At 46.1% G+C, this 17350-nt stretch overlaps 1 protein-coding gene across 1 annotated transcript in view; it reads left to right on the top strand.

Moving 5' to 3' along the window:
* Positions 1-5894: 5894 nt before the first annotated feature.
* The window catches only part of ENPP2 (ectonucleotide pyrophosphatase/phosphodiesterase 2), an 85349-nt gene continuing 73893 nt past the window's right edge, over positions 5895-17350 (top strand). Inside the window, exon 1 of the mRNA XM_081204483.1 lies at positions 5895-6170. Within this exon, the coding sequence (XP_081060609.1) occupies positions 6150-6170 (21 nt within the window). The 5' untranslated portion in view covers positions 5895-6149. The remainder of the gene's footprint in view (positions 6171-17350) is intronic.

Below are 17350 nucleotides of genomic sequence, written 5' to 3'. Positions count from 1 at the left end.
GTCAACACTTCTGGGCCCCAACCAAGGTTGTTACAGCAATCAGCGGTTGACTACCAGCCCAGGGAACCTTCTGTAATGTCGCAGGAGATATTGTCAAGGAGCTGTCAAGGAGCCAGGTCAACCACAGGGCAGGCACACACACACACACACACACACACACACACACACACACACGGGGCATGGAATGCAATTAATAGTAATAATAATAATAATTTTCATTTATACCCTGCCCTCCCCAGCCAAGACCAGGCTCAGGGCAGCTAACACCAAATATAAAACAGTTGATTGAAATAGAACTTAAAAAACAAGATTAATACAACATTAAAATGCAGCCTCATTTCAGCAGAAACTCAAAAACTTTTTGGGGGATGAAAATGTCAAGTCTTCACCAAGGCTAACTATCCAGACTAGTCCTATGTGGGCCAGAAAAAGCCCAAGTAGGAGTTCCGTCACAGAAGGAAAAAGAAAGAGGGGGAGGGGATCAAGTTAATTCCAAGCCAAAGGCCAGGCGGAACAACTTTGTCTTACAGGCCCTGTGGAAAGAAATCAGGTCCTGCAGGGCCCTGGTCTCATGAGACAGAGCGTTCCACCAGGCTGGAGCCAGTGTTGAGATGGCCCTGGCTCTGGTTGAGGCTAATCTGACTTCCTTAGGGCCCGGGACCACTAGGGGGTTGCTATATATGGACCTTAACGTCTTCCGTGGGGCAGAAAATAACAACACAGCAGAGTCTCTCAGTTTGTCTTAATATAGCTGCGACATTGCTGAAACAGACCCTTTCATTCTGGATCCCTCCCAAGCGGACGAAGACTGTGTCGTGGGAGTGGGCTCCTACTCTGGGCCTGTTTGGTCTGTTGCTCAGCAATGTGCATGACTCTCCTCAAGTGGGAGGGGAGGGGAGTCAGCAGGACTGGGAGTGTCTGCACTCACACCATGGCTAATGGCTTGTAACTCTGTTCTGGAAGGCCCTCCTTCTCCTGACGCCCCTTGATCGCTCAACCCCACTGCTTCTAGCAGTTCCCAGCTCATCCCTTCTTCAGAATGGTCTTCAGTTTCCCACCACCAGGCACCGGGCTTTAAGGTGTCGTCTTTTGAGCCCTCCCTGGGGAGCTCTTGGGCTGGTGGCTCCCACCACTCTTCCTCATCCAGCCAATCCCTGACAGATACCCTCAGGGAGTAGGGTCCCAGTTGCAGAAGATGTATGTGTCCACTCACAGAGGCAGCACCCTCCAAACAAACCAATGCCAAGCACAGAGAATCCATCTATGTCCCAACGTGATCCCAAGGCAGCCAGGCAACCGTCCAAGGTCAATATCGCAGGGAGTTCGGGCAAGGTACAACACAGCAAGGCAGGGAGAGTAGCATCAGGAACTACGAGCCAGGGACCTGCAACATTTCCAACATCTAGGATACACAAGTGGGCGACCTAAACCACAACCTAACCACAGCTGCTGACACTGAGGAAGTAGAAGGGAATGGTTACTCATGAGTAGGGATAGGGAAGAACTTGAATTCAGGTCGCATTTTTAAAAGTGGATCTACCAAATTTGCACTTTCTGAAACAATATGCAAACTGAAACTCATCTATCCTTCAAAATTTGCCCTTCTCTGAATTTTGTACTACAGCGCACATATTAGGGCACACCATAGAATCATAGAATCATAGAGTTGGAAGAGACCACAAGGGCCATCGAGTCCAACCCCCTGCCAAGCAGGAAACACCATCAGAGCACTCCTGACATATGGTTGTCAAGCCTCTGCTTAAAGACCTCCAAAGTAGGAGACTCCACCACACTCCTTGGCAGCAAATTCCACTGTCGAACTGCTCTTACTGTCAGAAAGTTCTTCCTAATGTTTAGGTGGAATCTTCCCTCTTGTAGTTTGGATCCATTGCTCCGTGTCCGCTTCTCTGGAGCAGCAGAAAACAACCTTTCTCCCTCCTCTATGTGACATCCTTTTATATATTTGAACATGGCTATCATATCACCCCTTAACCTCCTCTTCTCCAGGCTAAACATGCCCAGCTCCCTTAGCCGTGCAATTGCACACACACACACAAAAGTATTATATTATAAGGCTGTTTGTCAGAATGCTTTTTATTATGTTTTTATCACTGATGTTCTGTAATGTGTTTTTAATGTTCCACCACCCTGGGATCTATAGATAAAGGGTCTTGCTGCCACGATAGTAGCAGAACAGTTTCCTACTAGGAGGGATAATCCGCAATATCTATAAGATGAGGTTGTTTGTTTATACTGTATAGTGTCATCAGTCCACATGGCATTTTAACAAAGTAAGTGGGGCAAAAGGAAATAGATGCCCCAATACGTTTACAGTATAAATTTCAGTAGTCAGGAAGACCATGAAAGAAGGAATGGAAACACAGAGAGAGACTGGATGTGTGCAATTGCAGTTAAAAGTATTTACGATTTCATTCCTGGGATGGGACAAAGTCAAAAAGTGTTAAACCAAAGGCTTTGTGGGAAAGATCAGTTTCAAGGAAGGATTTGTTTACTGTAAAATGAGCGGCTGTGCAATTTTGGCACACCGAGGGCATGTTTATGGGTGGACTTAACAACATAATATGAATATATTCGAACGATGATTCACACTGGAAAATTGAATACGGAATTGTTCCATAACACTGGAAGAATATGCATTGACTGTAAGACACAGGCTTGGTTTACTCCACTACAGTGGTACCTCGGGTTACATACGCTTCAGGTTACACACGCTTCAGGTTACATACTCCACTAACCCAGAAATATTACCTCAGGTTAAGAACTTTGCTTCAGGATGAGAACAGAAATCGTGCTCCAGCAGCGCGGCGGCAGCGGGAGGCCCCATTAGCTAAAGTGGTGCTTCAGGTTAAGAACAGTTTCAGGTTAAGAACGGACCTCCGGAATGAATTAAGTACTTAACCACTGTACTTTGGGAAGTAAGGCTCCGCTCTGGTATTTTGCTGCCTGAGGCAAAGGAGAAGATACATACAGAATACAATCACAACCTCCTACAGAATCTGACTAGACTGGCAATTGAATTTTATTTCGACACTGGTGATGGGGCAGCCATTTCCACCTCACCTGAGACAGTAGGCTAGCTTAGGAGATGCAGAGCAGACTAACTTAGGGGAATTACGGGAAGTGGCCTGTCACCTCCCACCAACTGCCGCCTGAGGCAGATGCTTCGCTCTGCCAAATGGTAGGACCAGCTCTGTTAATTCGTTTTTTGAATTAAATATTCGAGAGGCGGAAGGCATTTCCGAGGCCTGTGTTATGAAAACATGAGGATAAACATTTGGGGGGGGGGGACAACAATGACAAAAGCAATGGGGTGATACTTTTATGTGAAAATTGTCCCGTGCAGTATGACCAATTAACAAAACAAATGGCAACTTTCAAGCACCAGCTCGAGGCTGGACTCTTTGTTTGCTCTTCATGGTTTTGCAGACCACAACTACTATATTCCCAAGTCTGTATAAGGCTTCCTAATAAACAGTTGGATTCGAGTTACAATATTGCTGCAGGTCCCTAATAACAATAATTTTATTTGTATAGTGGTGCCCCGCAAGACGAATGCCTCGCAAGACGGAAAACCCGCTAGACGAAAGGGTTTTCCGTTTTTGAGTTGCTTCGCAGGACGAATTTCCCTATGGGCTTTCTTTGCAAGACGAAAATGTCTTGCGAGTCTTGAGATTTTTTTTCCGCTCCCCCCCTTTTGCTAAGCCGCTAATAGCCTTTTAGCAGCTAAGCCGCTAAGCTGCTAAGCCTTTAATAGCCGCTAAACCGCTAATAGCGCTAATCCGCTAAGCCGCTAATAGGGTTGCTTCGCAAGACGAAAAAACCGCTAGACAAAGACACTCGCGGAACAGATTAATTTCGTCTTGCGAGGCACCACTGTATGTTGCACATCTGACGGGGGTTTCCCAGCCACTCTGGGTGGCTCCCAACAGAATTTTAAAAATACGATAAAACTTTGAATTATTAAAAACTTCCCTAAACAGGGCTGACTTCAGATGTCTTCTAAATGATTCTATAGCCCCATGCAGGCGTCCTAGGTGCCTCAGAGGGAGAGGATGAGCATCCTAGCTTCACCCAGTGTTGCCAGCCCTGTCATACTTCACAAGTTGAAGGGATAACTTGGGCCCCATCTGCACTATAGGATTAAAGCAGGATCATGCCACTCTATGGCTTCCCCCAAACCATCTCCCAGTATGCTAAGAGTGCTGGGAGATGTTAGGAGACCCCCATTCCCCTAACAGAACTACAATTCCCAGAGTTTCCTTGGAAGAGGGATTGGCTGTTAAACGATTTCTGCGGAAAGACATCCACGCCACTCAAATTTCACATGTAAGCAGTTTTCAGAAAGAAACTGACCTTGTGATGCCTTCTCCAAATATGCAGCTCTGAGTATATTTCGCTCTGCTTCTCAAAATATCACAATGAGTTGGTGACTCATAAATAAAAACAAGATAAGGCAGGGGTTGGAATTTAGTTCCACGTTTAACTCACAAGTCCCTGGAAAACCAGCAGCCGCCATGTACTGAAACTGGGTACAAATGCGATGTTCATTCAGCTTTCATGTTTTTCCTTTTTAAGATAGCAAGTTTCTAGCTCTCATGTTTGCAAAGCTAGTAGTGCCTGTTGAAACCTCAAAAGCCAGAGAGGCATGGACGAACGAGGTTTCCAGGGATTGGGGCTTCGATGCCATACATGGCTGCTTGCCTCTATCCATGACTGGCAAACAAACCCCTTCCTTTTGCCTAATTTATGCAGGTTGCAGAATTCCAACTTCTCTGCAGAACCGGGATTGTGCAGAATTGGTTTCTTTTGGGAAGGAAGGGTGGGATATAAATTTAATTAATCTATCTATCTATCATCTATCTATCTATCGGTTATGCAGCTAGAAGAAAACAGTGCCCCTGAAGCATCACAAAAGCACAACAAAACATTTACTGAGCCTAGTCTGCCCCTAAAGTTAACCTCACCCACGCTTTTAGTTTCTGTCTGGTACTTGCTAACGCATCAAGAGGCGAATGCATGGAGCATCTCCTCTCATCCTCCCCCCTTTTCTATACAGGTCCAGCTCCTGTGCTTTTAAGAACAGCTTGGCAGGTAGAAAGCCAGGTGGTAAGGGGGTAGGGAAAAAATCCATCTCTGCACCAGCAAAAAGCACCACCTGCTTATTTTCTGCAGGTGCAGGTCCGACTGCGACTAAGACCCAGGGGCAGGTGGCTGTTATAAAACGCTTGCAATCCTAGGGGCATTATCAGATCTGCCTCATCACATTTCTGTGTGCATAGGGTTGTAGCCTTAAGCCTTACCTGGTAGTAAATACCACTGAACAGAGTGCAACTTAAAGAGAGCACACCCTACGTTTAAACCAGGTCGCCTGCTGCTAAAATGCGGGGAACTGCAGTTTACCCCTCACCGTGCTACAGTTCCCCAGTGTGTTTGGGGTTTTTTTTTGCAGGGAGGGGATGCTCTAAATGTATGGTGTGTGCGTGGCCTGAGTAAACACGCGTAGGGTTGTGCTGTTCAGGTACTTTGGGTTCCCTCTACAGGGAGGGTCTGCTATAAAGCAGTCTTTGCATTTTTCAGTCTGGGCTGTTGATAAGTTGAGGACATTTTACCACAAAAAAGGGCTTTGAGCAATTCTACCAAAGGTCATCCCGTGAAACTATTCCAGTGGAATCCGGCTAGCTATGCATTGTGTTACCTCTGGATAAGAGACCCTCCCTTGAGTTTTGCTCCTGCTGCTGTTGCTGGTGGTGGTCAAACTCATTAAACTTGCCTAGCCAGCTTATGCTTTCAAAAGCCGGCCTCTGTGGGGGGTGGGAAGCGATGACACTTTTTTCCACGGAGTCATTTCAGGGAAAGGTTGTGTGTGGTGTGGGTCTGGGGAGAGCGAGTGAATCAATCCTGCAAGCAGCTCCTTTGTTTGAAAGACATCTTCCCATTGAACCATTGTCCTTCGGGGACAGCTGGCACCCTGAGTTCATCTGCACCGGACCAGTCTCAAACGCAAACGATACACTGGACAAAACAACAGAAGCCAGACTCAGGGTGGCCGCATCTCACACCAGGAGAGGGAAAGCTTTCAGAGACCACCAGAAAGAGAAAATAGGCCTGATCAGCCTTTTGTTCAACCCATGGATAAGAAAAGCAAACTGGTAAGACACACATATGTCTTTTGCCTTGTTCTGTTTTTCGTTTAATTGCTACACCATGAATATGTGATGCTGGGGGGGGGAGGGATATTGCCTGTTTTACTGCTTTGAAGCTGCACTCTTATTACACCCCTACTTTGGGATTTACTTTTGAGGAGATGTTAGGTGGCTTGCAAGCAGACCTCTGCATAGGCAGAAATGGTTTTAGGCTAAGAGGCAAGGCAGGAAGCATTTACAATTGTGGGGATTGCTTATTGCATCACGAATATGTGGAGAATTTAAGGCAAGCCACATCTAATTGTAGCGTAGTATTAAGAGCAGTAGTCAGAAAAGCATTCCATGTTGGATACAGTGAATGTCGCAAGCCTAAGCAGGCTTATTAGGGACGGAGTCCAAACTATTGGAGAGAAATTAATCTTTTCCGAGTTGATTGCGGCTTTCAGATTTATGTCACTGGCTTCGAAACAACTTTCTTGCAGAGCACAAAGAATTTGGAGGCATTGTTCTGGAGTAAAATTGCTTTAAAGGTGGTCGTCCTATATCTGCTATGTCTGATCTTGGAGGGTTTAATTTGCGCAAGCGCTGGGTCTGTGATCCCTTGTAGTTAAGCTTATTTTATCAGAGAAATTTCTGCGGACTTCCTTCCCAAAGCGATAATGCCTTCAAACAGCAGTTAAGCCTCTTTCCTGCTGCTTACAAAATAGGAGCTGCTGTTTAGAGCACCACGATGATAAAAAATACCTTACAGATCATTGCATGTATTTCCTAATGAGATATTTTATGGAGATGATATCTTGGGCTGGCTAGCTTTGTAAAAAACGATACCCAAACCTACCCTAATATTGTGCTCCTCTGATTGCTAGGAAGCACAGGAATCCTTATTCTAAAGTTTTTTTCACATAGGTACCCATGTAGGGAGAATCTGTCAACATTTGCTTCTGTCCTTAAATTGCGGTTTCTCGCCAACACACTGCTTAAGTAATTAGCAGTGGTGATGTGTGTCCCCTCCTTTCATTACAGGAGAAGGCCAAGGATAGCTTCAAAAGCTATTTATCAGCAAAACCTGAGAACCTGATAAAGCCAGTGGTGGGAAATAGAAAAAGAAAGAAATTTTTGAAAAGTGTAGAAAAGAGGTTAAAAGATCAAGATAGAAAAATAAGATTCAAAAAACAAAGAACTTCTGATTCTTTATGTGTCCACTATTTTAAAAAAATTAATCACTTCATCCAATCCATTGCAACCCCCAACAAAGGCGCTTCCTATAAACAAACATGATCTCCACTCCTCCAATCCAGATATCATTATTTCCATTTTTTTCCCCACTCAAAAAGTCTATGAGAGGTTTCCAATCTTTAACAAATGTTAACTGTGACTTTCCGCTGATTTAAACATGTTGATTTTTCCATCTCGGTGAAGTCGCTGCAGAGTTCTTAACCACCCATTTTCATGGCCCATCACTGGGTGTAGTGCCGGCCCACCCATGAGGCGAGTTGAGGCAATTGCCTCAGGGGGCAGATCTGGGCCTGAGGAGCACACAGCTCACTGCCGCCGCCTCCTCCTTTGCTGTGGGCGGTGGCAGCAGTGGCATGGCTTTGGCAGGGCAAGCTTGTGGTGATGGAGAAGGGGGCGGGAGGCAGCAGCAAGGCATTTTGCCTCCAGCAGCACAACATGCAGGAGCTGCCCCTGTCTGGTGGGTACCTCACTGGTAAGCTGTGCTGACATAGTGTCTACTACTCCCTTGGTATTTTCCATCATAGGAAAATTCCTTAGGAAGGGGAACTCCAAATTGCTTCTTGCTAAGGGACTGGTTTGCTCTGTTACCCAGTTCTTAAATAATGCCTTTTCCATTGTTCTCTTGGAGCCCTTGTCCTGAAAGATGCAATGCAGCACTTCGGTTAAAAGCTATGAATCATATCCAGGAAACTCCTAGTTACCCTCAGAAGTAGATTGTGTTTCACAATAAACATGAGTTTGATCCACAAAGAGTAATTTTTTAAAAACTCCCAACTCTAGGGGTGCTGTATGTTTTTTACTGGATGGATTTTTTTGGGGTGTGGGTGTGAGGACTTTACCTGATTATTTCTTTCCTCAGCAGCTAAATAATAAGCGGCCTAATTTGTCATGACTTTTTGCTACCAGATAAAACCACATGGCATGGGAGAGAAGGAAATCCTGAGCAAAAAAACAGCAATTAAAATTAAAATTAACAGGCACATCTACATTAGGTAGATTAGTTTCAGCAAGTCTAACTTAGTTCTTAGTGGAACTGGGTCTTTAAAATATTTATTACTCTCATAAAGGAATCGTACAGTATGAGTGATTCTTCGCATGTTTATTTTTTTAGGAATTCAGTGGGACTTGTTCCCAAAACGGCATGCAGTCTTTTACCTCGGAAGACTGCTATTATACCAGAGTTTATGCTAGCAAGAATTGCTGCTTCCCGTGCTGCTCTAGCAGCTATGTGAAAGCCCAATAGCCACAGTTTCCAGTGTAGGCTGCAAAGGGCAGCTGTGTGTTTCCACTGATCACAATGGCACTTGCTGAGGGTGCCTAGGAAGCACCAATCAATACATGGTGATGGGAGGAAAGCTGTGGAGATGTTGGAGTTCCTGTTTCATCCATACCTCTTCCACACAGTCCATGCAGTGTTTGCGTGTTGAGGTCACCAAGACACCCCCCAAATAAAACTCAATTGACACATCATTTTAGTTTAAGATTTTTGGCATAATTTTGGCCACAACTTTATTAAAATTACAAGCAATGTGAGTGGTTGCAACTATCTGACCCCGCACGGGGACAGACTGACATTCACATGCCCATGAAAGTCAGAAAGGGAAAACATTTTGGGGAGAAAGATGGAACTGGGTACCATGTCCTCACCTGTCCACCACTGGCCCTCCTGGGGATCAAGTTTGAGAAACACTGCTCCACAAGTATGCTGCCAGGAAGAAGGAAACTGCCTTAATCTGAGTAAAACCACTGGTTCTCTCTAGCTTAGTATTGTTTACACTCATTGGCAGTGGCCCTCCAAGGTTTCAGGTATGGGGCATTCTCTCCTGTGCCTGAAGATGACTGGGGATTGAGCCTGGGACCTTCTGTATGCAAAGCAGGTGCTTTACCAATGAGCTAAGAGCCTACGTTATGCCCACTGGCATACCCCAGCATGGGCTCTATACACATTTTAACTTCAAAGCATTTGAATCAACTTATTTCCTTCAAAGAACTCTGAGCGCTGTAGTTTAAGGGCTGCAGTACCCAGAATTCTTTGAGGAACAGAATATGATTTGAATGTGTTCTAAAGGTACAGTGCACACAAATTCGAACAACTACAGCATAGGTAGGCAAACTAAGGCCGGGGGCCCGGATCCAGCTCAATTGCCTTCTAAATCCGGCCCACGAATGGTCTGGGAATCAGTGTGTTTTTACATGAGTAGATTGTGTCCTTTTATTTAAAATGCATCTCTGGGTTATTTGTGGGGCATAGGGATTCATTCATATATTTTTTTTTCAAAATATAGTCCGGGCCCCCACAAGGTTTGAGGGACAGTGGACCGGCCCACTGCTGAAAAAGTTTGCTGACCCCTGAACTACAGGCATCTCCGACAGCAGTGCAAGCCCCACTGTGGTTCAAATACATCCACTCATATGGAAGGGAGAGAGGGGTGGGAGCCACATGGGCAAGGAGGAAAGCGCATTACAAGCACATGGGCATAGGAGAAAATATGGACCCAGCTTAGTAACTCAGAGGGAAGTAGCAGTGTATGAAGAAAAAGGGGGGGGTCAAGTGGTTGTGTGGGTGCTTCTAGCCTGGTTAGGCTCCCCATTTTCTCCAGTACAAGTGTGCTTCAGAACAACATAACAATGTAGAATTCAAACAAAGTTTAGTTCTGTTTCTGCATATCAGTGGCACCATGCAACCAAGTAAAATGACAAGTAGGATGTTGTTGTTTAGTTGTTTAGTCGCGTCCGAGTCTTCGTAACCCCATGGACCAGAGCACACCAGGCACTCCTGTCTTCCACTGCCTCTCGCAGTTTGGTCAAACTCGTGCTGGTAGCTTCGAGAACACTGTCCCACCATCTCTTCCTCTGTTGTCCCCTTCTCCTTATGCCTTCCATCTTTCCCAACATCAGAGTCTTTTCCAGGGAGTCTTCTCTTCTCATGAGGTGGCCAAAGTATTGGAGCCTCAGCTTCAGGATCTGTCCTTCCTGTGAGCACTCCGGGCTGATTTCCTTAAGAATGGATAGGTTTGATCTTCTTGCAGTCCATGGGACTCTCTAGAGTCTCCTCCAGTACCATAATTCAAAAGCATCAATTCTTCGGCGATCAGCCTTTTTTATGGTCCAGCTCTCACTTCCATACATCACTACTGGGAAAACCATAGCTTTAACTATATGGACCTTTGTTGGCAAGGTGATGTCTCTGCATTTTTTTAAGATGCTGTCTAGGTTTGTCATTGCTTTTCTCCCAAGAAGCAGGCGTCTTGACAGGTAGGATAGTTCTTTACAATACAAAACACTGGAACGTGCAGAAAACTTTAATAAAACCAATGAGCGATAATCCAAAAAAAGGGGTAAACTGGGAGATGACAAGGCTATAGGAACAACCTGAAGCTGACAATTGTTATAAAGCGAAAATGCAAAAAAGAAGAAGCAACTATTTACTTCAAAAGAAGATACATTCTTTTCTTGGCTTGGCCAAGTGGAATATAAAACAGTTTACTCATTGCAAATGGATAGCTGCGCTCATTTACCCAGGGAGTCCCTCACCAGGTGAGCAAATTAATTAGTCCTTTGACCATACTTGTTTTATAAGCAAAACCCACAAATTTTTCTGAATTTTAAAGGTCAAACCACCCAAATGTCAAGGCTGAGCCACCTCACAGCTATGCACGAGATCATCGGTTAATTTATCCCCGAAAAGTGAAAAGGGGGTGATATTAACTGGGTGACATCACGGCATTTGAGCATATGGCTGGTTCCACCAATGTGTATCTTGGAGAGTAGGGGGGAGGTTTCTTAACCTACCTGCCTATTAAGTCATCTGTAGGTAGGTGAGCTTGGAGGGGAATGCACAGGTGAAGTGCACAGGTGTCGTTTTAACACTAGGGGGACTTACAAGCATCCTTAAATAGCACAACAATTCTGCCTCCAGACTGTCACTATTTTGCAGGAGTGCATAGAGGAAATTTGGGTTTGAGCAATTAAAAATCTGTTGACGTAGTGCAATCATGTTTATTTATTGACATATAGCAACAAATACAAATAAACCATACTGGAAAATTAAATTACTGGAAAATTAAATTACATTAGAAGCACAGGACATCTAGTACCATAGGTACACACAAGAATAACTCAAGAAAGCCATATTTCCTAAGATGGTACAGATAGTGAGTGTTGTGCATCTGAATGCAAAACAGGAAATAAAGTCATATAAACATTCTGGGATTTCCATCCCTCTTCAGACCTGCAGCTTATGGTTTGGGGCTTTTTTTCTGCATTAGCCAAACCCCACAAGTTTTTGAACCATAAAGAAAGGTGCACATTTTGTAGTGTTTTCCATTGTTGAGCTATGGAAACTCTGGCTGCAGCCAACACCCTGCCGAAAGTTCTTTAGAAGGAGAAACTTGCATTTGATCATCCCACATGTTCAGCAAAGGAGAGACTTGATTTGATTATATTTCCTGATAGAAATCAGACCAAAATGATGAAACCAGGGGACATTCCCACCATAAGTGGAAAAAAGTCCCTTTCTTCTCACAACCTGGCCAACAATCCTGTGCTGTTGTACAGCAACAAATTTTATACTATTCCAGGACCGTCAGCTTATCCTAATAAATTGGGTACTATGCTATGTGTTGCTGTTCTTTGATGTGAGTGGCTATGCAATGGATCAACACAGCTGCATTTCTTGGACTCTCTGTGGAGGGTTGTAGCTATGGGGGCAGTCACAAAAAATTGCCTATACTGTACATCAAAGCTGACCACAACACCAGTGGTCACACAGCTGGGTAGCCTTGAGGTAACCTCCTCAATGTAAAGGCAAGCTTCAGATAATCCTGTAACTAAGGACCATCTGCACTATACATATAAAACAGTACCATGCCACTTTAAACAGCTGTGTTCCCCCCAGTTAATCTTCAGATTCATTGTTAAGGTGAGTTGTTAGGAGACCACTATTCTCTTCCCAGAGAACTCTGGGAATTGTAGCTCTGGGAGGGGAATCTGGATCTCCTAATAAATCTCAGCACTCTTGACAAACTCTCCTGCCATCCTAGCAGTTCGAAAGCACGTCAAAGTGAAAGTAGATAAATAGGTGCCACTCCGGTGGGAAGGTAAACGGCGTTTCCGTGCGCTGCTCTGGTTCGCCAGAAGCAGCTTAGTCATGCTGGCCACATGACCCGGAAGCTGTACGCCGGCTCCCTCGGCCAATAAAGCGAGATGAGCACCGCAACCCCAGAGTTGTCCGTGACTGGACCTAATGGTCAGGGGTCCCTTTACCTTTGCCTTTACTCTTGACAAACTACAGATCCCAGGAATCTTTAGGAAAGCCATGACTGTTTAAAGGGGATGATGGGGCAGATTGGGGCAGATGGGGCCTTGGTGTTCTAGACTGAAAGGAGGCCAGAACCAAACGCCTCCCATTCCAGAGAGAGCAATGCTGTAACCATCCAGCAACAGTAGGCTGAAGAGAAGCAGTTGGCATTCGTCTTTTTCCTAGAACCATCAAATTCTAAAGTTGGAAGGTACCCTGGCAATCATCTAGTTCAACCCCCCAGCAATGCAGGAGCATGCTGGTGTTCCATACGGGGATCAGACCTGCAACCATGGCTCCAACCAGCTGAGCTATCCTGTTTCAGTAGACAAAGGAGGAGTGAAGGAATGAATTTTATTATTTCGGCCACAGACTAGTTCCAGCCCACATACAGTATCAAGGATGTCATAAAACACGATAGGGATACATTTGAATTTGCAATTAGGTATAACAGGGACAATACAGATATAGCAACAGTTAAAAATATATAAATTAAAACTTAGTCACTAACATATAACCTAAAATTAGGTTATATGTTAAATTAAGGTCTTAATCATTATGATAGCACAGCTTGTTCCCTAAGTTTTATGGCAATCACACAGAATTTGGCTACCCTTAATGTAATCTCAGGATCCTTGAAGGAGGAGTGAAGTCAAACTCTTGGAAGGTTACGGCGCCTGCTGTGGCTGTCGAGACTGATACAGGAGAGAGATGTTTTGTTGCAGCTGGGGCAAATGAGGGCATCTGGTTGTGCTGCTGCACATGCACTCTTGGCAGCTCCTGGGATTCTTTGATCCTGAGCTAGACTGATGGGCTGACTTTGTATAAGGTAGTTTCTGATGGTTCTCAGCCATAAAGCCCAGTAGTGAAGTAGCCCTAGGTGGCACTGTGGTTCATTAGCACAGCATCCAAGATAGCATAGCTATGGGAGGCTCCAGGCTCAACTTCCAGGGTTGGTCTCCAAGGAGAAGGTGCCTGCAAAAGCTGCACTGAGACAGTACAGCACTGTAGCCAATTGGAATGGGTTATTTTTAAGGAAAAGTAGAGGGGGTTGTAAAAGATGCAAAGGAGCTGAAAGCTGTCCATGCCCCAATTTTGGACCTAGTTTTGAAATTCCCAAACTGGTGTTCCTGAGGAATGGTGTGCAGGAGAGTTCAAAGAGGAGTTGTTGTTGTAGCTGTTTAGTCGTTTAGCCATGTCCAACTCTTCGTGACCCCATGGACCAGAGCACGCCAGGCCTCTCGCAGTTTGGTCAAACTCATGCTGGTAGCTTCAAGAACACTATCCAACCATCTCGTCCTCTGCTGTCCCCTTCTCCTTGTGCCCTCCATCTTTCCCAACATCAGGGTCTTTTCCAGGGAGTCTTCTCTTCTCATGAGGTGGCCAAAGTCTTGGAGCCTCAGCTTCAGGATCTGTCCCTCCAGTGAGCACTCTGGGCTGATTTCCTTCAGAATGGATAGGTTTGATCTTCTTGCAGTCCATGGGACTCTCTAGAGTCTCCTCCAGCACCATAATTCAAAAGCATCAATTCTTCGGCGATCAGCCTTCTTTATGGTCCAGCTCTCACTTCCATCCTCCTTCCATCACCAAGGAGGAATTAATCTGAGTTATTTATATCTCTCCTTTCAGGATACCAATCCTTTTAAGGCAGGCTGAGTAACTTCAAAATGCATTCTTTAAAGCCACATATATAAAAAGGGATTTTGTATCCTCCCCACGGAACAGCTGGTGGTAGAGGACCCCATGTGTGCCAGGGGCCAGTCTGGCTGGACTTGGCATCTCTGCCCTCCTTCCTCTGAATACCAGTTCCTGGAAGTCACAAAAAAGGAGAGTGCCGTTGCACTCAGGTCCTGCTTGCAGCCTCCCCAAAAGCAGGGCGTAGCTAGGAGTGGGTTAGGAGCCCATCCGCCTGTGCACTCGGACAGATGGGCCAAAGGAGGAGGAGGAAGGAAGGAAGGAAGGAAGGAAGGAAGGAAGGAAGGAAGGAAGGAAGGAAGGTGGAGTAGAGCAGATCTGACCCCGATGGCAGCAATGGCAGAGCAGGAAAGGCATCAAGAAGCAGACTGGTTCATGGTCCCTCCCGGCTTTGAAGGAGCCAGTAAAGCCCTTGCTGAGGGTTCAAGGGAGCCTAAATATGCTTCTGCCCAGGGGCATCTGACTGTGAGAGCAAGAAGCTGGGCTAGTTGGGTCTCTGGCTTGCCCCAGCAGGTCTCTCTTGATGTTTTCAGTACTGGGATATTTCCCACAGGGCAGCTGGGGGATGGGTGTTGTTGTCGTTTAGTCGTGTCTGACTCTTCGTGACCCCATGGATCAGAACACGCCAGGCACTCCTGTCTTCCACTGCCTCCAGCAGTTTGGTCAAACTCATGCTGGTAGCTTCGAGAACACTGCTCAACCATCTCATCCTCTGTCGTCCCCTTCTCCTTGTGCTTCATGATCTGTCCTTCCAGTGAGCACTCAGGGCTGATTTCCTTCAGAATGGACATGTTTGATCTTCTTGCAGTCCATGGGACTCTCAAGACTCTGCTCCAGCACCATAATGGGTGGGGATGGGTGTAAATCAGGGGTTGGCAAGGTTTATCTCTCCTGGGCCAGTGCACTCCAGAGGAGATCCCTCCGTGGGCTGTATTGCGAGCGCACGTGAACACGCACGGCTGTGATTTCTGGCATCTGTGTCTGCGCAGACACGATTTTCACCATCTGAGCATGCACAGACACGATTTCTGGCACTGTGGAAGCGAGTCCCAGTGCCACGCTGTACCGGTTTAGCGCAGCACACAGGGACTCGCTGAGTGGCAGCTTGGTTTGGGGGTGGCTCATGAGCTGGTTAAACGACCCCCATGGGCTGCTTGTGGCCCATGGGCCTTAGGTTGCCTACCCCTGGTGTAAATGGACCTCTGGAGTAGGCTCAGAAGTGTTCTTCACCTGCCTCCCCCCTTTCTATTTATGTGAACATCTGAGCAATAAAGGAATAGAAAAGGAATAGAATCTCTCGATCTCTCTTATGGTCAAGATGCAGATGTTCTGCGCCAGTGTTAGGTTGTGTAATGAACTTACTTCTCCTGCTGCTGCAGCAGCATCATGAAGAGATCTGCTACACCAGCCTCTCCAGCTTGTTGCCTTCTAGATGTTGTTGAACTGCAGTTCCCATGAGCCTCAGCCAGAATGGCCAACGCTTAGGGATGATGGGGATTGTAATTTGCAACATCTACAGCAGCGGTTCTCAACCTGTGGGTCCCCAGATGTTGTTGGAGTACAACTCCCATCATCCCTGAGCTCTGGCCTTGCTAGCTAGGGGTGACGGGAGTTGTAGTTCAACAACATTTGGGGACCCACAAGTTGAGAAAGGCTGATCTAGAGGGTGTCATGATTTGGGAAGGCTGTGCCTTCCAGTGGAAGAAGGGAGGTGGCTTTTATTGAACAGGAAGTGAAGCGTAGAATGGGTTCTGACAGCGTCGTGTAGGAATTGGGTTGCCAGCTTCCTCCCCATTCTCTTCTGTTCTTGCACTAATTTTGCCGTTTGAACTGGGGAAATTCTGGGCGTATGGCAAAGCTACTTCATCACTACTGAACTTTCATCCTAAGTTTCCCTGTTTCCACTAATATCCTCATCTGACTTGCACCTTTTTGAAATGCACAGGAGGAAATCGTGGCAGCCCTGTGCCGGAACTGGTTCTGCCATAGGCCTTGCTTGTGGGTTGCATGATGCTGTCTTTGTGGGGCATCTTTTGGCCTGTTAGCATTGGATGTCTGCCTAGTTGCTGGAGCAGGGCAGTAGAAACATGAGGATTGTGTGAAGCACAATGGCTAACAGCTGCAAGTGCATGTGATCGCGAACCAGCTGAATGAGGAATTGAGAGAGGATGACATCACCCAGGTTCTTTTGCCATCCTGCGTGCCCCAGCCCAACCTCCTCTGATGTCTACGTTGGTGGAAGTAATGTCATCATGAAGATAATGCTTGTTTATCCAAGAGAAGCAGTATTGTTCGAGCTGTTGCCGCCAGATGGTTTTTCTTTCTTTCTGCTTTGTCCACTGGCTTTGATCCTGGAAGGAAGAGTGAGCCATGAGAGTTTGGTGCCAATAGGAGTGTCCAGGACTTACCAACAAAGGTGTCTGTGCTCTCCATTGCCTGCCTGGTGGGAGCTGGCCTCCGTTAGGGGGTTGTGGTTAGCGGGGGCACCATTTAAAGCTGGGGGGCAGGGAAGCAGTAGCCCATAGGTTGTATGCAGCCCATGCTGCAAAAAGGCTGAAGTAAGCCTCCTAATACAAAACCTTTTTTGGACCCTAAGTGTTGTGTGGTATCTGTATATTTCCCTTACAGAAACCACTATTCCTAGAGCTCCCCAAGGAAGAGAATATGGGTCTCCTAAGAACTCTAAGCAATGGGATGCAGGTGGCACTGTTGTCTAAACCACAGAGCCTAGGGCTTGCCGATCAGAAGGTCAGCAGTTCAAATCCCCGCAATGGGGTGAGTTCCCGTTGCTTGGTCCCTGCTCCTGTCAACCTAGCAGTTCGAAAGCATGTCAAAGTGCAAGTAGATAAATAGGTACCGCTCTGGCGGGAAGGTAAACAGTGTTTCCATGTGCTGCTCTGGTTTGCCAGAAATGGCTTAGTCATGCTGGCCACATGACCTGGAAGCTGTACGCTGG

The sequence above is a fragment of the Podarcis bocagei genome (assembly GCF_964188305.1).
Source record: "Podarcis bocagei genome assembly, chromosome: 8".
In the NCBI taxonomy this organism is placed as follows: Eukaryota; Metazoa; Chordata; class Lepidosauria; order Squamata; family Lacertidae; genus Podarcis; species Podarcis bocagei.
The sequence above is the reverse complement of the archived record's forward strand: the minus strand, read 5'-3'. Positions and strand labels throughout refer to the sequence as shown.